The 22,257-nt window shown below is 45.3% G+C and overlaps 1 protein-coding gene across 1 annotated transcript in view; it reads left to right on the top strand.

Moving 5' to 3' along the window:
- PLXNA4 (plexin A4) overlaps nucleotides 1-22,257 on the top strand; it is a 970,847-nt gene that overhangs the window by 768,667 nt on the left and 179,923 nt on the right. Inside the window, exon 16 of the mRNA XM_029615156.1 lies at nucleotides 1,211-1,378. Coding sequence (XP_029471016.1) covers nucleotides 1,211-1,378 — 168 coding nt within the window. The remainder of the gene's footprint in view (nucleotides 1-1,210; nucleotides 1,379-22,257) is intronic.

Below are 22,257 nucleotides of genomic sequence, written 5' to 3'. Positions count from 1 at the left end.
AGAGATTTGTTTTTTAATATCCTTTGTCTGCTTTGTAACAGTGAATTAAAATATCTTCATTTTTGTAGGCTGCTTAGAGGCGCCCATGGTTGTTGAAAGTAAACAGAACAATCACAACTCGAGAGGTTAGAAGGGTCAAAGTATTTGTTCAACCATGGAATTGTCTTCAACTGAAGGCCTAACACGTCAATCAACTTTTAGGACTTTACTTTTTTTTTTATTTAAAGTTGTTAATAATGAATCAGCTAGCAGGGTGTCCAGACTTTTGCACATGACATATTCACTGTTTTTTATTTTCAATCTCTTAAAATCAACCAATAAGTAGAGAATCTCCATAAAAATTGCAGAAGGATGTTGTGGCTGATATTTAGCACTGTTTAGCCAGATAGGTAGGCACTTATTTAGCTAAGTTGCAGCGGCTGAATATCTGGTGCCTGTTCACTGGCCACCACTTAGCTGGGTAAACAGCTGGATAAATGATAGGTGGGAAATGGGTGTTCTGGGGAGGAGCTACTTATCCAGCTAACTTAGCTTAAGAACAGATTAAAGTTAGCTGAATAGGAATTATCCAGTTATCAATTTTTACAGGGATATTTAGCAGCATTAGCCGTGCTTCTGAATATCCTTTGTAAGTTAACTGGATAAACCTTATCCGGCTAACTTACTTAACTGGATATCTTTGAATATCTACCCCAGTGTGTTTAATTGTGTACCTTGCGGTTCTGTGTCAGCTTCTGTTCATTTGGCGCTTCATTTAAACATAGAGTTTGATCAGGTTTGCGTAAACTTTTGTATATCAACATTCATTGGTGGAGGACAAGCGACATAAAGGTCTTGTCACTTAAAAATAGTTGGCTGGATTGGCCCTGGGGAAATGAGGACTGTGGCCAGCCATGGAAAGTGACCTTCATTTTGCTACTTTCCACTTTTAAGCAGGCAGCACTATCCAGGGGGGATAAAGCACGATTAGCGACCATCATGCTATCAAACATGGATGGTTCCACAGATGGGAGCAAGAGGGCATTTGAGATCCAGCTTTAAAGCACTTACAACCTGATGTAGGGAGCAAGCAGCTCTTCCAGGATAAAGTGAATCCACAACAACAGGATATTCCTTCAGCCTGTAGAGTCGCGCCCTTAAGTCTGGCGTTAACGCTTTCTGATTTGTCGCCAAGGAAGAGCCATCATTAGTGTTTTCTTTTGCCTCCTAGGCGATCAGCTAAGGAAATTATCTGTAATACCTCGGCCTCAGCCAAGGGCATTGAGAGTGTGAAGGTGTCCGTGCAGGTGGACAAAGCCAGGATTCCTCAAGAGCTGCAGTTTGGGTACGTGGAGGATCCGACCATCCTGAGGATAGAGCCGGAGTGGAGCATTGTGAGGTACAGTTACAGCTTCAGATCCTAGCTCCAGTCCAAGGGGGGGTAGTAAGGTTTAAAATCTCCTATATGTATAGAAAAGCCAGTTTATGCATGGGTAACGTTCGTTTGGGTGTGTGCATGCGCGCGTCACATTGGCACGTACTAGCGTGCCTGTGCCACACAGAAACAGCAGTATTAATGGAGGCGATACACATGCAGTGGGCGGCAGACTCAGGATGTGTCTGTACATGCACAGTAATGTCAGTTCATGCACAGGCATGTTCTGAGTCAGCAAGGCACTGTGAGTGGCCCTGCCAGGCCCTTTCAGGGTGTGGGACAGCAAAGCAGGGAAAACAGGGAGAGACATGCTCTGCTATAGCCAGAGGTAGAGACACTTTGGGCCATAGCATATATATATATATATATACATGGTTATTTATATTTTATTGTTTGATATTTAATGATGTATGCATATTATCTTTAAAACCCTTGTTTCTGTAAAGCCTGTTGCTGTTAAATGTTTTACTGTTTTTTAAACTGTTACATGTAAAGCCTGTTGCTAATTTATTGTTTCACTGTAAACCGAGATGATGTATGTCTATACGTACCGCAGTATAAAAGAATCTATAAATAAATATATATATATATATATATATATATGCAGATGCTGTACACACCCACTGTTTTCTGGACTGTAGTCTGTATTATGTCCTTGGTGGACAATACACTGCATGTCAAAAGCATGCCACAGCCTGACACACACTGACAGTCTCTAGATAAGAGATGCTCTGGAATGGGATAGGTGAGTAAAGGAAAACTGGTTCTTACCTGCTAATTTTTGTTCCTGTAGTACTACAGATCAATCTAGACTCCTGAGTTTTGCCTCCCTTCCAGCAGATGGAGACAGAGAAAATTTTGTGGGCACCACCTCTTAATCCGGTGTGCCACCTGCATCTCACTATTGATCCATATCCAAGCATAAAATATTCAACAAAACTTCCAACAAATCAACCCTGCTGCATTCCCCAGAAAGAGCAGAGGAAAAGGAAATACGTAATTAAAAACTTCTTGAAAACGACTAATGAGAAACCTGTGCCATTCTACAGAATAAATATAGTAAACAGATTGAGTGGACTCTCCAGAACTCCTCTGCATCACCAGGTGGGACTCTGGACTGATCTGTGGCACTATAGGAACGAAAATTAGCAGGTAAGAACCCATTTTCCTTTCCCTGTACGTACCCAGATCAGTCCAGACTCCTGGGATGTACCAAAGCTTCCCTAACTGGAGTGGGACTGTGAGAGTCCCGCTCGAAGAACACTTTCACCAAAATTGCCGACATCTGGGAGTTGGACGTCCAATCGGTAGTGTCTGGCAAAGGTATACAAAGACTTCCAAGTAGCCGCCCTGCAATTCTCTTGCAGCGAAACCGGTTGGCACTCTGCCCAAGAGGCTGCCTGTGAATGGGTAGAATGAACCCTTAACCCCTCCGAGATGGATCGACTGCGACAGCTTTATGCAGAACCAATAGCCTCCTTCAACCATTGTGCTATCGTGGCCTTTGATGCTTTCTGACCCTTTATTGCACTACTCCATAGCACAAAAAGATGATCTGACAATCTGAAACTTAGTGACCTCTAGATTCTGCAACAAAGCCCTTCTGACATCCAGATTTCTCAATTCCATTACATGAGGCTCCTCAATCTCCAGATTTTTAAAGGCCGGAAGCTCCACTGACTGACTTAAGTGAAACACTGAAACTACCTTCAGCAGAAAAGATGGAGCCGTCCACAGAAAGACTCCGGAATCTGAAAACCGCAAAAAGGGTTCCCTGCATGACAGGGCTTGAAGCTCAGACACCCTTCTGGCTGAACAAATTGCCACTAAGAAAATCACCTTCAAAGTCAGATCTTTTATGGTGGCCCTCTTAAGAGGCTCAAACAGGGCTTCACACATGCCCTTGAGGACCAAGTTAAGGCTCCAAGAAGGACACACCTTAGGAACAGGGGGGCGCAAATGCTTTGCCCCTCAATGAAACACACCACATCGGGATGCACAGCCAGAGTTGTTCCATGAACCTTGCCCCACAAGCAGCCCAAGGCTGACACCTGTACTCTCAGAGAACTAAAGGACAAACCTTTTGTTAGGCCTCTCTGCAAAAAGATTAGAATTTGCGACACCAATGCTCGCCAAGGATCAACCCCCTGCTCCGTATACCAAGACTCGAAGACCCTCCAAACCCGGACATATGCCAAGGAAATAGAAGTCTTGTGAGCTCACAGCAGAGTAGAAATAACATTCGGATATCCTTTCTTCCTTAATTGCCTCCTTTCAAAAGCCAAGCTGCTAGACAAAAGTGATCTGCTTGATCTGAAAATATAGAACCCTGCTGTAGAAGATTTGGTAGATGGCCCAGCCACTGCTAGATTAACCAGATCTGGAAACCAAGGCCTTCATGGCCACTCCAGAGCCATGAGAATCACGTTTCCTGGGTGGACCTGTATTCTCCTTACAACCTTGTCCACCAGAGGCTATGGAAGAAACACGTAGATCAGAACATCATGTGGCCAAGGAAGTACTAGGGAATCGACCCCTTTCGTTCTGTGCTCTATTCTGTGACTGCAAAAATGCAGTGCCTTGGCATTCCTTTGGGTTGCCATCAGATCCATATGAGGCATGCCCCACCTGCAATTGCTTCCTCCAATGGCTGCCATTCTCTGGGATCCAATTGTTGTCTGCTGAGAAAATCTGCTTACACATTGTCGGACCCTGCTATTTGCAACGCCGCTATGAAGGCGAGATGGTGCTCCACCCAGGACATCAGCATCTCTGCTTCCAGAGCAATCGCTTGACTCTTAGTACCTCCTTGGCGATTGATGTAGGCCACCATTATCGCATTGTCTGACAGGACTCTGAATGCACAGTTGTGCAGAAGAGGAAGAAAACCCTCCAGAGTCAATTGCACCACTCTCGTTTCTAGGTGACCATCAGCCCTGCACCGTCTGGGACTGACACACAGCCCCCCCAACCGTTGAGACTGGCGTCGATAGTCACTACCATCCTTTGAGGCACCTCGAGGTCTACTCTGCGGCACAAATGGCCAAGCCATCACAAAAGACTGGACCTGGTGAACTCTGTAAGCGGTAGCAGAAGATGACACTGCTCAGAAATCAGATCCCACTGGGATAGCAATGCTTTCTGTAGAGGTCTCATATGAGCAAATGCCCTCGGGACCAGCTCCAAGATTGAGACCAAGGAACCGAGGACTTACAAGTAACCCCAGATCCTGGGCACTCTGGCCTCCAACAGGTTCCAAACTTGCGTCTGCAGCTTGAAAATCCGCTTTTCTGTCAGAAAGACCTTGCTCACACGGGTATTGAAGCACGCGCCCAAGAACTCCAGAACCTGCGAAGGACAACCCAGCCCAAGGATCTCAAGCTGTGCAAGACCACTTCCACTGCCTGTCTGTAAAGGACCTCCGACTTCGCTCGGATGAGCCAGTCGTCCAGATGTAGATGAACCAGCACCACCTCCTTTCTGAGGGCTGCCGCTATCACCGCAATTACCTTGGTGAAAGTCCTCGGAGCAGTGGCTTGTCCAAACAGAAGAGCGCAAAATTGAAAATACTTCCAGAGGATCATGAATCTGAGGTATCTCTGATGATCCCAGCGGATCCCAGTGTGTAAATACACGGAGCAGTGGCTTGCACACAGCATGGCCCAGCGCGACCCTGACCGTGCAGTGCACGCCGAAAGCAGAGACGGGATTGGGAGCTGCGAAAACAATTCCCCTACAAAGAATTTGGGCTCCGGCTGTCCCCGGTGACGGGGAGAATGACAGAAAAAGAATCACCACTTCTTTTTTTTTTTTTTTTTAAACTTTAATAGCAAAAAAAAAGTTTACTTTCCTGAAATAAGGATGGCAGAGGCTTCCCACAATCCTTGCTGAAGGGGAGGGAAGTGGACCACCAGCTTTCACCCCCGGTGAGACTGAAAGAGCAATTTAGGGTCCACAACCCCTGCTCGTCCTATCCTGCTACCAAGAGGGATACCCTCTCCCCCCCCCCCCGGGACCTGTCAACCTCCTGGGAGGAAAGTCTCAAAACGTTCCAAAATATCCTAGTCCTTTTTTTTTTTTTTTTAAGTCAGGTACAGAACCACAGGTTTTGCACCACCTCTATCTGCTGGAGACAGAGAAATACTGAGGAGCTGCAGGTGGCACCCCGGGTTAAGAGGATCTCAGTATTTTATTTGTTTTATTTATTTAACAATTTATTAACCACCTCTCCCACTTAGGCTACAAAGCAGGTGCAGGGCAGAAATGAGGGGCAATGGTAGAGCTACATGGGGGCTCAGTTTGGGAACAGAGGGCTGCTGCAGGTCAGGAGTGAGCTGCATTGTTGCTGGCGCAGTGAGGGGCGTTGCGGGTCAGATGCAATGGCAGAGCTGGGTACGTGAGCCCCGGCACTGAAATCACAGAGGCTGCTGCAGATCAGGATTGAGGGCCAGCTGGGGAGGCTTGGGTTTTGAAGGGCAGGTTTCTTCCAGAGTTGGTTGCCTGCTAGCTGTAGGCACTACTAACTGTGTGCACGCACACGCGGTGCCCCTTCCTCCTTGCCCATGGCCTGAAAATATCCTTTCTCACATCAGCAAGGTATCTTGCGTCTCTTCGGTTGGTGACTCCCAAAATGCCAAGAGCCAAAAGTAGGGCACAAAATATTGCAAAAAGTGTGCAAGTCAGTTGGCTTATACAGTTTTGAAAGGAAAAAAAAGCATCTTTTAGCCCAAGATTTAATTTACCCAAACATGCTAAATTTAGTAAATGGATAAAAGTACCATCAAGCTTTTGGCAGAACCTTTTCCTTTGCAGAGCATCTCCTGTAGAAACATTCTCTGTTACAGAAGTTGCAGGAAGTAATGCCCTTGGGCAAAAATGCACTATTTTGAACTCACGCAAGCAAATTTTCTTGCAGGCTTTATTGTGCATTTGCTGCCCAAAGTGCAATGTTAGTCAGACTTATAATGTCACTTTTTTCCCCCAGCCTGTAGGAACTGAGACAAGCAGACTGTCCTGGAGTCCAATCCCTTCAAAGTCAGCCCTTCCTAAGGCAGTCATCTGCACGCTTTAAAAGGGCTTCGAACCTCAATAGTTTCCTTTCTTCCCCCTCCCCTCACTCCAGATCTACCCTTCTCCCATGAACCCTTACCATATAGAGCGGACTCGGGGGGTCCCGCTAGACAGACGTGATCTCGAGTTACTCCTGCTCTGCGGCTGCCGAAATTCAAAATGGCGCCAGCTGACCCATGGCTACAAAATAAAACTTTACGGGAAATAATGACTCCCCTCCCAGTTAAGATTTTACAGCTCCATTTCTTTCTTGTGCTGCTGTCATTTGTTTGCCCAGGGAAGACCGCTGATGCACATGGTGCTGTGCAGAATAACAACGGTCTTTATTGGTGGTCAAATAACATGTCATGTTTTGACCCATATCAGTCTGAGGCATCTGGTAACAAAATACTGCAACATGTCAGAAAAATGTACTCTCGGGACTTTAGAAGAATCATGCATTTTGTATCATTTCTTCCCCAAAACATTGGCCCTTGTGCTCACTGGCCTTGGTCGTTGACTTGCAAATAAGAAGGCAGTTGCTGGCAACATTCAGGAATGCGGCAGAAAAGCAGTCATCTGAATCCATGTGGAACATTAACCTGTCTTTGAATGCCCAGAGATGATAAAACTTCAGTTCAAAATTCAGGCTCGGTGCTAGCTTTTGAAGCAGCCTGCAATGGTAATAATAATTAGAATACGTTTTACATGTCTTGTCGTCTGTTCAGGATCCCAGCAGACAATTCCGGCCATTGGGCTTCAGAAACAGCAACAGCAGCACCTTCCAGAATGGCCTCCAAGGGCAGATGGGTCAACTGGGACGCGATCGATTTATTTCTTGAGTTTCCTCACCTGCCTTTCTAACTCACACCCCAGGGCGGCTTGCAAAGTTCCAGGGTAACAGTAATAGGCATTAGATTTTAGAGGGCAATTTTTAAACAGCCCGCATAGGCTGAAGACCATGAGGACCTTTTTACCCCCCCAGCGCTGAGCTGAAATAGCAAAGCGGATTTAAGCGAATTAAGCCGCTTTGCAAATTCCTGGGCATATGTGGAACTTGGCTCGGCTCGTACGCACAAACATTTACACCCACTGAAGAGCAGGTGTAGCTTTGCGCGTGCGGATTTACACGTCTAGTTTTGGAAATAGAAAGTATGTGCGTCCATCCCAGCCCCAGCTCCACCCCCCTGCCCCAGAACGCCAGCTTAGTATGCACGTAAAAGTGCGCGTGGAATGGTGTTCCCTGCATGTTTTCATGCGCCTACCTGCCAGAGATAATTTCAGAGAGCCACTTGCGTGAATGCCTATCAGAATTAGCCACTTGATATGCAGAGGTCGGCATAATCTGGGATATGTGTATTAAAGAGTGTTACAGTTAAAATCGCAGCTTCCTATTTAAAATTTGCAAATACTTTGGCAGTGACCTCATTGCATTTACAATGGAGGATTACAGGCACATTAAGAACAGTAGTTAAGCGCGTCACCTGCTGGGTTTAACACAACTTAGTGCGTTTGCCCCTAAATTAATGTAATGCAATTTGGAAGTGCTCTTATACTTGAGAGGTGAATAGTGGTAATAACCTTTTTTTTTAATTATCATTTTTGCGAGACAACAAACCCCCATCCTACAGTCATGTGATGCACAAACAACAAATGGCCTTCAGCATTTTCACTTAATGTTAGCAAAATAAGTTACGACAGGAACAAGGTAGCCACACAAAGCCCCCTGATAAAAGTGATTATTACTATGTACTTCACCTCTTTAAAAGCAAGAATATGCCTTAGTGCAAGAAGAAAAGGAGGATATCGCTCAAGACGCAGCAGTAATCTCAGTAGTCAAGTCGGGGACATTATCATTCTCTGATGAAGACCAGTTTGTGAGGTCACCGCCTCCTCTAAATGTCAAGTCTCTGAGCTGAGGGAAAGGGAAGTTAGCAGCCCATCACACGGGAAGTTCAGAAGAACAGAGCGTGTGGTGCTGACTGCAAAATAGCTGCCGAGTCCCCAGTGTGCGAAAAATATCTAGCATTCAGGCAGCTTCTGGAGCACGAGAGCAGACAATGTGAACTTGCTTGTGCTTTTCCACACCTGTCCACCAACCGCTCAGCACTGCGGGGAGGTGACTTAAAAGTATGGTGATGCCCGCACAGTGTCTGTGTCCCAAGGCCTGAGGAAAATGTGCGTACTTAGCCAAAAAAAAAAAAAAAGAGACAAGCCCTGTGCCCTGTGCCTCGCTACCTTGGATTCCACATTCATTAGTGGCACGGTACTACGCTAGAGGCTAGGGATGGCTATCAATATCAGTTGCTCTGCAGTACAAATGATTTCCTCCAGACCATAGAACCTAGGGTCTTTCATGCCCCTGATGCCCAAGTATCCATGCATTTCCCATACATTCCTACAGACGTGTAGAGATTTTTAGTGTTCTGTAGTGCAAGCCTGCAACAACTGCTCATGGAGGTTTATGACTGGTCGTGAGCACTGAAGGATTAATAAATATGTAATCGTGTCTCACAGCTTACTGCTGAGGCCTCGTTAGGAAAGATAGCAGCTCTTGTGCTCAGGGCCTCTTAGGTGTCCTCTATCCTGTAACACAGCAAGGACTCTTCCCAGGCCCACATTGCAAAGTTTTTTGAGGTGAGACGAGCCATGGATGGGAGTAGGACCCCAATCAGGCTCTCCCCATTGAATAGCCATGAGAAAGGTCCGCACATAATCGAAGCAGTGCACATGCAAATCTATCTCGGACATACTCGATGGGGGTACCTGGAAAACCCGAGCAGAATTGGTATCCATGAGGACTGGAGGTTGCCGAACCTCTGGCCATGCATGGAGCGTTGAACACAACACTTCATGAGATGCTCTACTGTTGGACCAATGCTTTCAATCCTTAGCAGCAGTTAGGAGGAGGAGCCTGCCTTATTTAATTACATTAACCAGAAGTCTATAAAATAAACATCTCAGATAGGGCAAAAATCTTATTATTCATATCTAAAGTTCTTAAGACAACAATTTTCAAAGCCATTGATGTGGGCGATTGGCAATTTCCCTGGGTAAAGTGAGCTGTCTGAAACTGTCCGGCATAGAGTGCAAATCTACATGCACCATTTTCCCCCCAAATTCTTCCTACACAACAAAACAGGTGCAAGGTCTGCGGGTACTTTGCACTTGTGGCAGTTTACAAAAGGAACGTGCCTGAGGACTGTGCACCTTTTCAAAATCCCGCCCCTCTCCGCCTTAAAGCTTTTTAAGGATATTTCTTACAAGACGCTACCCTGCCCTCCTACAAGCTCTGAAGAGAATTCAATAGAGATGTAAAAAATAGAAAAAAAGTCAGGAAAGAGCAATAATTGTATTGTAGTGTGAGAATCTTCCATAGAAACAAAATGCATACAGGATCGGAGGTTACCACTCAGTTAAATAGTTCACCGACATTACCAGTAGTTTTACCTCAAATTCATTGACCAGTAATGACTCGATTAAGACCGGGCTTTAAGAAACTCTACAGTTGCAAGAATCCGGCACTAAAATTCAGCAGGGACGCTGGCTGCTGGAATTACTTCTTTATCCAAAGAGAAACGCCATGGGACCATCGCGGTGCCCAGTCCCAAGTCAACAAAGGCCAAGCCATGGAATCACGGGGAGGGATGGGTCTGATCCTGCCTGGTGCTTCCCCAGGGCGTTGGACTGAGAGAGATTCAAAGCCAAGCCTATCTTACTGGTGTACAGCACAGTGGGATCACTCTCTTAACAGTTTGCTGTACCTCTCAGCTTCCGTTTCTCAGCACCGAAAAAGAGATATTTGCTATTTTGTGTCAAGCTGTTGATCTAAATAGGGAACCTGCTGTACTGCTCTAAAAAGAAACCATGTCAGCTCTGCAAATGCTGCAATTAACATCTAAAACGAGATGAACCATTTTCTTTGGGATCACCAAAATAATTTCCACTGATAAATATTTATTCATTTTTTTATGACTTTTTCTTTCGCAGCACTGTATAATGTTTCAATTATGGATAAATCAGAAGAGATGAAGATAATTTTTCCATTGCCTAATTAGGTTTGTCATGGGCGAGTTAATGCTGATTAAAAGTTGACATTTATGTGGTGCCTTTCATCCTAACTGAATCCTGATATGCTTTACAATATCAAGCGTTCAGAAATTGGCCTGTAGCCAACTCCAGGGCGAAATGTCTGGCTACCAGTTTTGGTTCTTGCTCTTGACAATTTCCTAAAGGGGAAAGGAAGAAAGGACAGAGTTAGTAATTCTCAGTTATAGCTGGGTAAAATGGGCACCCTGGAAATAAACAGCTTTTTCATAGTTTCATAGGGGAGTATTGTCAACGGGGCATGTAGTGGAAATTTAGCTGGCCATGTTTATAGCTGACTAGATCTTAGTGGAGTTTCTGCCACAAGCTAGCAGGCCAGGTTCTGGCTGAAATGTTACTTAACCCTAGTCAGCTGGATATAGGCTTAGCCATCTCTACCCACAGGTGTAGCCTCCTAATTTAACTGAGCAGTGCTAGCGTGCAAAGCTCTAGTACTCTTGATCTATCATGCCCCTGGGACCGCCCAGAGTTTGGGCAGCTAATTATAGATAATTATAGTACAGCATTAAATTTTCAAAGCCCCAGAACTAAGCTCCTACAGTAACTCCATAGTCAAGAAGCTAGATGGCTTTAAACGTTTACTCTGTGATTTAGCAGGCCAGCTATTTTTATTTATTATAATTTATTTATTTTATTTATTATTTATTTATTATTTATTTGTTATTTTTATTTTTTAAATTACATTTAATGTGAAAGCTGAAGCTTTTTCTTAATCAAGATTTTCATACAGTCTTGCAGATGCTTGTAATATCAAGTCTGAACAATTGTAATGCTATTTATATTGGCTTACCAACCTCTACCTTAAAAGCCCTACAAGTCGTACAAATGAGGGTCCACGTCTCACTGTATAACGTTTCAGATCTTGACATTAGTTCACAGTGCACTGAGTGCTGATGCTCCAGTGTGTATCAGTTCAGTTTTAAGGATTTATCGTCCTCCCCACATGCCTTTGGAAGCAACATGTTGGACAGTTCATCTGTGCGACTGTTTCAGTTATCAGAGACAAGAGAGAGGGTATTCACAGTGGGCCAGATTTTAAGATTTACGCACGGGAATAGATTAGGGCACGCAACCCGGCGCGCACAAATCTACGCACGTTTTTATAACATGCGCGCGCAGCCATGCGCATGTAATAAAATCCAGGGTCGGCGCGCGTAAGGGGGTGCACGCTTGTGCACCTTGCGCGCGCCGAGCCGCGCAGCCTTCCTCCGTTCCCTCCGAGGCCACTCCGAAATCGGAGCGGCGTCTGAGGGAACTTTCCTTCCACCCCCCCCCCCACCTTCCCCTACCTAACCCGCCCCCCAACCCTACCTAAAACCCCCCTTACCTTTAATTTAGAAGTTGCGCCTGCCTCTGAGCAGGCGTAGATTGCGTGCGCCGGCCAATGGCTGGCCCGCAATCCCGGGCACAGCGGCAAATGGCCGCTGTGGCTGGAGGCTCCGCCCTGCCCCCTTTTTCAAGCCCGGGGACATACACGCGTCCCGGGGCTTGCGCGCGTCGCCAGGCCTATGCAAAATAGGCTCGGCGCACGCAGGAGGGGTTTAAAAGGGTTTAAGCGCGTAACCCTTTGAAAATCCGCTCCAGTGGTTGGTCCAACAGAGGGCAACTCTCATCCTGAACAGCTGAGATGTGAAAGCTGTGCCTTCCGGTTCAGAAAACAAGTAAAAATACTGCTGTTCCTGCAAGCATTTGGTTTTGAATAGTTTGATGTGCAAATGAACTGCTAGAGATTGGCCGAATGATGGAGGGGAAGAGTAGGCTTCCTCGATGCTGCAGGGTGTCATGATGGCTAGAAATGTTTTGGTATGTAGCATTAGATAATTTGATGGTTTGCTGTTTTTATTATGTATGGCTTTCTGTAGCGCACCTAGAATTGGGTTAGCAATGTAAAAAAATAAAATAAATATCTTGTGAAACGTACCCAGAGAAGTAATCCCCTGAATATACCTGGATAAAGTTACACAGATAAGTTAACTGATAAATTGAGGACAGGTACTTTTCCAACCAGATGTAGGGGGTCATTTATCAAGCCGTGGTATTTTACTGCAGGAGGGATGAAATATTATGGGGGGAATTCTCGCGATAAATGGCCTCTCCCCTTTAAAATATCGCAGCCATTTCCCCGCAATATTTGTTATTGTGGAATAAAAATGTGATTACAAAAAATTACTAGGGCCACAATCTTCTAAGAGCCCAGCATTGGTGCTATCCCAGCCCCCTCCATGTGCAAAACCCCTCCCGCTGCCTCTAGAGCTGTAAAAAAAAAAAAAAAATTTGTAAAAACTAGAAAAAATAATTGCACGGTGACACCCCTCCCTTTTCTGAAAAAAGCCCTCCCCCAGTTTCTAACCCCTCTCATTCCAAACTCCCCCCCAGAGGCATCTTACCTCCTGCTTTCTCCAGCCCCCCCGGCCCCCCCCCCCAACAGTGGACATAATCCCTGTTAGTCTAATGTTCCACCCCCGGACACCCCCCTGTATCTTTATGGAGCCAGACCCCCGTTTGGGCTGTAAGCATCAACCTGGGGTACTATGGGTTCATGTCTGGATGGGGGGGGGGGGGGGCTATCTTCCTGAGCCCCTGGTGCAGTCGGTTGCTATTCAATACAGAGGCTCACATTCCAGCTGGATGAAGCTCCAAAAGTGCAGCAAAACCCCAAGATAGGAGCAAGGAGTTAACATTTAGCAAGAGGATTAGATAACAATCACCCCAGTGTCCATCTGTTCAGCCATGAGCAATCGAAAAAATAAACAAGCTGAGGCCTGGTGGTATTCAACATAGTTTGTTTGCTTTAACTTCAAGAGGAGTATCCAGGCCAAAACTGAGAAAAGAATAGTGCAAAAAAAATCAGAGTGATGAAAACCACAGTTTCTTTGTCCATTCTAGGTCTTCTTACCAGTCTCCCTTCTCCTGCACCACCATCCATATCAGAAATATTCTCCCCTTGTAGGGTAGGATAACTGGAGTGAAGTTCCAGCACACACCGGGCCACAATGGAAAAGAATCCCAAGCTCAAGAATATTAACAAAGTGCAAAAAATGCAAAACTCTCAAGCTGTTATCCATCTCTCAATCTTCTGGGTCTCCTGGGTTCCTTAACCAGGAGTCCTAACTTCTTCTCACTCTTGCTGTAACTATTAGCTCAGGCCAACAAAAAAGATCTTTGAACCAGCCCTCGAGGATCCAGGGGGGAATGCCCTTCCCTCCAGACTGAATCAATCCTCTCAAAATCTGCCAAAATCACCTCTACTCCAAAAATCCAAACTCTTCAATTGCAGATCCAGATCCCCAGGGATGCAAAAGAGATCCAACAGTCAAGCTTCTTACTCCTTTTCTCTGTAACCCGCTCACTTGAGATCCTGGGATGATCACTGGCTTCTCGCCTTTCCCTAGTCACTTTCCCACTCTTGCCATTGAGCATGCTCGTGGGAATTTTTATATCCCACACAGCCTTCCCCCAAAAAGGTGGGGTTATGGTAAGGCGAGGCATCTAAATATCAAAAACCCCTTCCCACTGACCATTGCTGGAGAAATTAATAGGGAGCCAATATTAGTGACTGGCAAAATCCTGTCATATTTAGAAAAAAATCCCTGGTGTGTAGTGGGGCCAGCATGCCTCCTAGGCCCTGCGCTGGTCAATGCCATTTTCCAAAATAGTGCTGGCCAACCTTTGCCCCATCATGTGATAGGGGCAAAGGAGATGGGGTTGACTGGCCTGTAATCTAGGAGGCAATCTGGGCCTCAGTAGACCCCAGGAATTTCTTCTAAAGATATGGGGAGGTCCAGGGTTGGGGGGGGGGGGGGGCACTAGACTACCATGGCCTTCTTTCATAGAAGGGGGTGGGGCTACTAGACTATCAGGGACTACTTCTACTGTTGAGAGAAGGTCCAGGGAGTGGCTGGGGATGGGGGGTAGGATGCCTTTGGGGAGTTTGGAACCGTGATGGGTTTAGAACCTGAGGGGGGATTTTTTCGGAAAGAGGAAGGGTTTGAGTCAGGAGGAGGGGCATCACTGCTTGACTATTTTTATTTTTTTTTTTACACTTTTTTACAACTGTGCTGCCTCTACAGCCGGCAGGGGTTTAACCAGGCCCCCGGGGGTCGCCACATTGGGAGGGGGTCCTATTTATTTTGGCCAGGTGGCCATTTAAGAAGATCCCAGGGACATCGGGATGGGCATTAGCTACAACTCCTGAGATTGCGCTAGAATAACGTGGCTTTCTGTTTTATAGGCGAGCCACTTCAATATATGTGCACAAGATATCCAATGCATTCGCTGTTTTGCATGCATTTGTACATTTTATGCATGCAAAGCAGCTAATTTCAATAGGAGGCAGATTTTCGATGCAAATATCGGGCGATATCACTGCGATATATGATTATCATACAATAAACATCATTTTACATGTGATAAATGCTGTTTTTCATGCATTAATTGCTTAGCGCAGCTTAGTAAATGTATCCGTTAGCTAGCCAGGTAGTGTTAAATATCACTGCTCGCCGGTTAAAGTTTAACCGGGCCCCCAGAACGCCTCCATCACTACCTCTTTTTATCTGGCTGTATTTTGTGTGGGAAATGAGTCACCCGGACCACGGGAGGGAATACTCAAATCTCCAGTTTTGTTCAGGGTAGTTCAAAACGTTTCCTAGACAAACCCTCTCTAACTTTCAGTCTCGAGAGATTTCCTGACTTATACTGGCAAGGGCATTTCACATTATATGGCTCCTTCCTTCCCACCAAAAAACGGCAGACAGCTGTGGAAATTTGTGGGCAGTTCCCTTGCAGGGCACTTGAGTTTCCTATAAGTGCTTGTAGATTGCGCATGGAAATCAAGAAAAATGTTTTATTGAGCTGCCTGGAAGGAACATAATTCATGTGCCTTGAGTGTACCGTGGAATACAGAATAGTAACTATAAAATATGTTTCTTACATTCACGGAATAGTTTACTGAACTAATATTATGGCATATTAATATAGGCTGCATTGACAAATAGAAGAAAAATTGGCCCCATTAACATTTTGTATTATGCATTGTTGCTTAACTGCTGAACTTAGTGGCGAGGTTTACAGCTGGCAAGAGGTGAGCAGGGATATGAATTCTGTTGTGCAGTTCTAGATGGTGATCATTATTATTATTAGGAGCTCCCACTACATATCTTTTTTTTTCTCTCCTTTTTTGTCCTTTTATTCTTCTCCTTTTTTTCTTCTCTTACATCTTTTTATGCTGTACTGTAAGTTAATAATTTATTCCTTATCATCCCCCAGATCAGTCCAGACAAATGGGTTTTTCGCCTTTACCAGCAGATGGAGACGGAGAAGAAAAGCTTTACTGTACCAGTGGTACATAAGACAGTGTGCCAGCTGCAGTCACTCAGTGTCTCCAGCAGATGGCAGAGGTGCAAAACCTGCAGTAGGATCCTGGAATTCAAATGGCTCCCAGGGATGTTATGCCCTGGCTAGGGTCCATCCTCTTGGTTGAGCAGGGTGTTGGTGGCACTTCATAGCTTGGGCCCAGACTCTGACAGCTGGTGGTGCTGACTCCCTCATTCTCTGCTTTCTGCTCCCTCAGTCAGTTTTCCTCTGCTGGCCCTGGCTGAAGACTTCACATAGGGAAGTATTTGCTTCTTTCTCGGGGCTTTTTTGGGGTGTTGGTCCCTTTAAGTGTTTTAAATTAAAAAAGAAAAAGCCAAACGAAGGAAGTTGTGTTACCAGTGGACGCCGAAGTTTGCTGGAGAGAGGGAGAGGTGAGCACGGGGAGTGCTACAAACATGGCCGCTCCTGCTAAGTGCGGCAAGCGGGACATGGAGTGTGAGATGGAGCCATTTTCCCCCCATCTTTGTGTATGTGATACAGAAGAGCTTTGTGGTTATATTAATAAAAAAAGGCTCTGCTGCAACTCCCAGAACTCCCAGGGGCTTTCTTTGTGGTCCCTTCTCAGTTTGAGAGTCCTTAGTGCAGGGGAGAGTTTGTGCAACAGGCAGTAGCCTCTTGTGAGTGTTCTTTAGAGTGATCCCCCAGCGGGGGTTGTCTTGAGGGGGTAAATCCAGTTCACAAGACTACAGAAGAAAGGGGGATCCCCTTAGCCAAGAATGATGGTCCCGATATGGATCTGCTCTTTTACAGAGAGAGGTTGTCGCCCATGATCACCCGAGCTCTGGCAGGACTGGGTCTTGTAGATAAGAAGGCAGTACTGGATCAGGAAAGGGCCTCATTGAAGAGGGTCTGATCGGACCTGCTAAATTGAGGCCTTCTAGTGAGGTGACTAAAGCGCTACTTCCAGCTGAAAAGAAGCTGTATTGCAGGTGGGCAGAGCCATGGCTGAACATTTTTTTCCTGCCTGGGAGCACTTGAGAGTGGTTATAGTTGCCCAAAATAGATGCAGTGAGGTCTGAGGTCAATATTATTATTCTGCTTGAAGGCAGTCTGTTTGCGATAGGTGCACCAGATCCTTCTGGCAGACTCTGAAGCGGCTTTGTCCAAGATGGTGGTGGAATGCAAGAATCTGCCTGTACCCTATGGTTGTGTACCCAGTAGGGTTGAGTGTATGTATTGCCCAGGGAAAAGTATTGGCGATATCAATCACAGGGCTGCTCTGGCTGCATACATGGGCATCATGTTTGGCAGTTAGGCTATCTCCCTTTTGGGGAAGGTTACTGTTTGGGAGTCAGTTCTAATGGTCGGATGATATTCCCCAGTAGGCAGATATTTAGGTAGGCCAATGTGGCCATCCTGAAAATGAGACCTCTTCGCAGAGCCAGAGAATGGACCAATCTCAGGCTTTTGGAACCTAGGAATTCTTAGGACACTTCAGGTTTCAGTCCTAGGGTACTTAAAGGTGCTCAATGAAGGGGAATGAACTTCTTCTAGGGTAAGGGAAGGCCTCACCCTAGAATTTGATTGCCCTCTAGTCAGAACCTTCATGGTTTCTTCAGGAGCTGCAAGTCTTAAACAGGATACAGTATGATCTCCAATGGAGAGTCTTTTCTTTTTGGAAATAATAACTCTGCTCCCAGAGGAGGAAAAGAGGTCTAGAAAATTACTATATTGGTTTCGTAGTACCCAAAAAAGAGGACTTTCTGGCCCAGTCTAGTCTTCAGACAGGTGAAGGCATCTTGCTATATGCTTCTCTTTCATACGAAGTCTCTGTGCTCAGTGCTGGATCAGCTTCTGCAGTTAGGTGCAATGATTCTAGTACCCAGAAGCTGAAAATAGGTCTTGCCAGATATTCTCATTATTTCATGATATCAAACTAAAGGTGGGCTCCTATTGGCCCATTCTAGATCTCAAGAAGTTGAATGCATCCTTGCGGGTGCCTCACTTTTAGATAGAAACTCTGCACTTTATTATCACATTTGTCAGGAAAGGGGAATATTTGGCATCTCTGGTTTTGACAGAGGCCTATCTTCATAAACCCATTCAGGAGGATCATAAAAAGCTCCTCAGGTTTGCGGTAACAGGGGAACATTTTCAGTTCCAAGTGCTTCCTTTTGGTCTTGCAATAGCGTCTTGCACATTTGCCAGAGGAAATGGTTGAGGCCACAATCTTATGCAGAGAAGAGATCCTAGTGCATTCTTATTTAGACAACTGGCTTGGTGGGCAGTCTTGGGATGTTTGCCTACAATTGGTGCGAAAGATGATGTGGAGGTTGCAGACCCTGAGTTGGACTGTAGATTTGGCAAGAAGCACCCTGGTTCTAACTCAGAGGCTGGAATCTCTGGGGACGCATTTTGGAAACTGTTGTATGGAAATCTGACAGTTGTTGCGTGTGAAAAGTCCCAGAGTTTGCAGTTATTTTCAGGCTCTTGGCTCCATGGCATCTATGCTGGACTTGGCTCTTTGGGCATTGGCACATATGTGTCTACTCCAGCAGGCCCTTCTTTTGTGCTGGAATCCGTAGTTGGAAAGTTTCAAGCTCTGGTTACCTTTCTCTTGGGAAATCAGCTCAAGTCTGTCCTGGTGACTCTCGTGGGACATTTGAACCAAAGGTGTGGAATTGGACATTCTGAATTGAATTGTGGGGTCCACAGATGCCAGTCAGAAAGGATGGGGAGCCCTTTGTCAAGATCAGCAGTGCAAGGACTGTGTACTTCAACAGAAGCTTCTTGCTCCATCAGTCATCTGAAAACAAGAGTAATCAGAAGAAAAAAAACAGACAGAGTTGCAGTTCTTTCTTCCATTATTCCAGAAGCAGATGGTGAGAATTTTGTGAGACAATGAGACAGAAGTAGCATACGTCAACTGATAAAAGGGCACCAAGAGCCCGGCACTTTTGTTTCCTTGGAGACCAGGAGATGATTCCATTCGGCGGTACATCATCTACGGGTCCTGTTGGTGTTGTATGTGGCCAGGGTAGAGAGTGTGCAAACAGGTTTCCTCAGAAAGCACACTCTAGACCCAGAGAGTGGGAATTGTTGAACGAAGTGATGTCTCTATTCCAGGAAAATTGGGGTGTTCCTCAGCTGGATATGCTGACCATAGGGTTAAACGCCAAGGCAATGTAGTTCTTTAGTCGCAGAAGAGAAGCAAGATCAGAAAGTCTCCATGCTCTTTCCCAGCTGTGGCTGGACAAGATTCAATTGTGCATTTTCTCCTCTCTGGCTTTTGGTAGGCAGAGTGGTCAATTATATAGAAGGACATTGTGGATAGGTGATCTTAGTAGTTCTGGAGTGGCTCAGGTGACTGTGGTTTGCAGATCTTGTCAACCTGGTGTTAGAGAGGCCATTAAAGCTCTGTCCTCTCCCTGGGTTGCTACATCAGGGTCCAATTGTCTTGGAGCAGCTGGATCGCCCGAACTCTCTAAAAGTGCAAGAGCAGCTTTGGCCTGTTTTCATGGGGAAGTGAATAAATCATTGTTGGCTTCTCATCCGGATGTTGTGAGTTTTCTCAAGAGAGTAAGACCGCTGATGAGGCGGTTGGTTTCACCAAGGAATCTTAATTTGGTTTTGAGGACCTTGTGTAACTCGCCATTCAATCATTAAAAAGGGCATTGTTGAAGGTTTCTTTGGTGACAGTTGGTTCAGTGGAAGCAGACGTATTTTGCAGTTACAGGCCTTGTCATGTTGGACTTCTTTCCTTCAGTTTCCGAGGATGGGGTATCCCTTAGAACAGATTGATCTTGTTGCCAGTGGTGGTTTCCTCATTTCACTTGAGTTGATCACTGGATGTGCCTGTTTTTAGAAATTAAGTTGTCTTCTCTGCATACCTGGGAGTTTCATGTTTTAGATGTGCGCAGGATTCTATTATGGTATTTGAAAGTTACCAGCAGTTTTTGCAAGATGGGCCATCGGTTTGTGCTATTCAATGGTTGTAAAAGGAGGAGAAAGTATTGAAAGCTTCAGTTTCCAGATGGTTTCAGGAAGCATTTTGTTTTTCTACCTACATTTGGTAGGGACTTCTGGTACCAGTGGGCCTTTGGAGCCCATTCTATCCATGTGCAGGTTTTATTTTGGGTGGAATGTCATCTGGTATCATCGCAGGAGATTTGTAAGGTGGCAACTTGATCTTTGTTACAGATGTAGCAAGCTACTATAAACCAGGTTCTTGCCTCCACGAGCTTATGTGTTGGAACTGTGTCTGGATCTGAGTGATGTGTTTTGGATCTGTCAAAAAGAGGTTTTCAGCCTTGCAGAGACTGCAAACCGCTGCAGCCAAGGTGAAGGAATATAAAAATACATAAAAGTCCCCTTTGTGCTTTCCTGTGAATGACAAATGTTCTGCAAGAACCAGCATCCAGCATTCACAGTGTTAAGTTTGGAAAAGGACTGTATTGTTTAGTCTGTCCAGAGAACAGCTGTACATAGTAAGTAGAGGAGGAAGAAAAGGCACAAATTGTCAGGCTCTGTCTGTGTGTGAGGGGTGGGGACAGCCAAGAGTTGGAGCCAGAAGCCAGGAAGAGAGAAATGTATCTGGCAGCCCTGCAATCAGTTCTTCTACCGAAGAGCTAATTATCAAGAAGGAGAGACTAAAGTCTGCGCTCTGAGGAAATAGAGAGATAGAGCTGTTCTTGTTTCATAGCCAAGCTACATGTAAATCCTAACAAGGGACAGAGGAGCCAGGAGCAGAGACTGAGAGACTTCCTTTCCAGAGATATCCAGGCTCAGGACCACATGTCTGGATCACCCTCTTAAGAGACTGATTTTAGTAATCTAAACTTTGGGCAATCTTAGCAGAGGAGGGAGAAGGTTTATTTCCTTGCCTTTTGTCACAAACTCAGTATCTCATCTTAACTGCTTCAACCATTCAGCCAAAGTCAAGCAGAAACCCTAGGTGGCAGGTACAGCAGCCAGCTTTCTGGTTAGTACTAAGTATATTATTTGAGGAAGCTCTCCAGGAGAGAGAGACCTTTCACACACTGCAGTGCTCATCTATTTGGTTTATCATCCAGCCAGCTCCATCATCAAGAGGGACTTCATTTTCTTGATTGGATTTTCCCACACAATTTTGTGTTTGGGACAGGGTGCACCTTTTACAAACTGGTGACATTGGAGTGGATCTGTTCTCCCTTTTTTGAGTACTCAGGGATAAAGACAATTTTTGAAAGCTATGTACTCACTGCTTTTCCCCCCAACTTTTCTCTATTAGCGTTCCTTATATATATTTTTTTTTCCTGTCCATATGAGTATGTTGGTTGCCTGGCTACCAGGCCATATCCAGTGTTATTTTTGCATTGCTTGATATAAAATATGAAAAGTGCAAGTTTAAATTATACTTCACTACTGTACTTTTCCCATTTAATGTTCTGGTTGGATTTATTGTCTACTTACACAATACTAGTAAAAGGGTTAATTACTGTTTTATTCTGGTGTGATGATTTTATCTGTGGTGCCACAAGTGAGAGGTTGTTTGGGAAGGGCACAGAATTGTGGTATTGGGGTGACTGGGACCCTGTCTCATGTGGAACTCTCCACTCCAAGCATAGGGGTAATTCACAGTCCAGACCGAGGGAAGAGCCACACACGAGCGTTACAGGCTGGATATCTGGTCCCTGGGTTCAGCAGAGTTTGGTGAGAGTGTACTGCGAGCAGGCCTTTCAGGTTTCTGCCCATTTTAGGGAAGCTTGGGTACATCCCATTTGTGTGGACTGATCTGGGAGGCAATAAGGAAAGGAAATTTGGTTTTTACCTGCTAATTTTCCTTGAGTTCCACAGATCAGTCCAGAAACCCGCCCTGGGTTTGGGAAGACTGCACCATTCTGTATGTATATATATATATCAGATGTTGTCTTGTTTAGTGTTTCAATTCCTCAGCTTAGATTGTGTTCTCCAGGTCAGAGTTGCCTTTCCCCTGGTTAGTCAGGCGCGGGAGCTGTTGTTATTTGGTTTGTTTTTAGCTTGGGTAAATGCAGACTGAGTGACTGCAGGTGGCACACCGTCTTATGTACCACTGGTAAAGTAAAGCTTTTCCTCTCTGTCTCCATCTGCTGGTAGGAGAAAAACTAATTTGTCTGGACTGATCTGTGGGTTTGAGGAGCAGAAATTAGCAGGTAAGAACCAAATTTCCTTTATAATGACTCCCCAATGAGTACGGTATCGTTAGATGAGCGAAAATTAAGGAAAGGCTCTTGTAGGGGAGGAGACACTCATTGTGTCTTACATAATTTTTATTTCAGTTCTTGTAAGTGTTTGTCTTTGCCCACAGAAGGCAGCCCTACGTTTCCTGTCTAGTGCTGAACAGCTCTTTCCCATCC

Source organism: Rhinatrema bivittatum, chromosome 9 (genome assembly GCF_901001135.1).
Source record: "Rhinatrema bivittatum chromosome 9, aRhiBiv1.1, whole genome shotgun sequence".
Taxonomy (NCBI): Eukaryota; Metazoa; Chordata; class Amphibia; order Gymnophiona; family Rhinatrematidae; genus Rhinatrema; species Rhinatrema bivittatum.
Note: the sequence above shows the minus strand (reverse complement) of the source record. Positions and strands in the feature narration are given on the sequence as shown.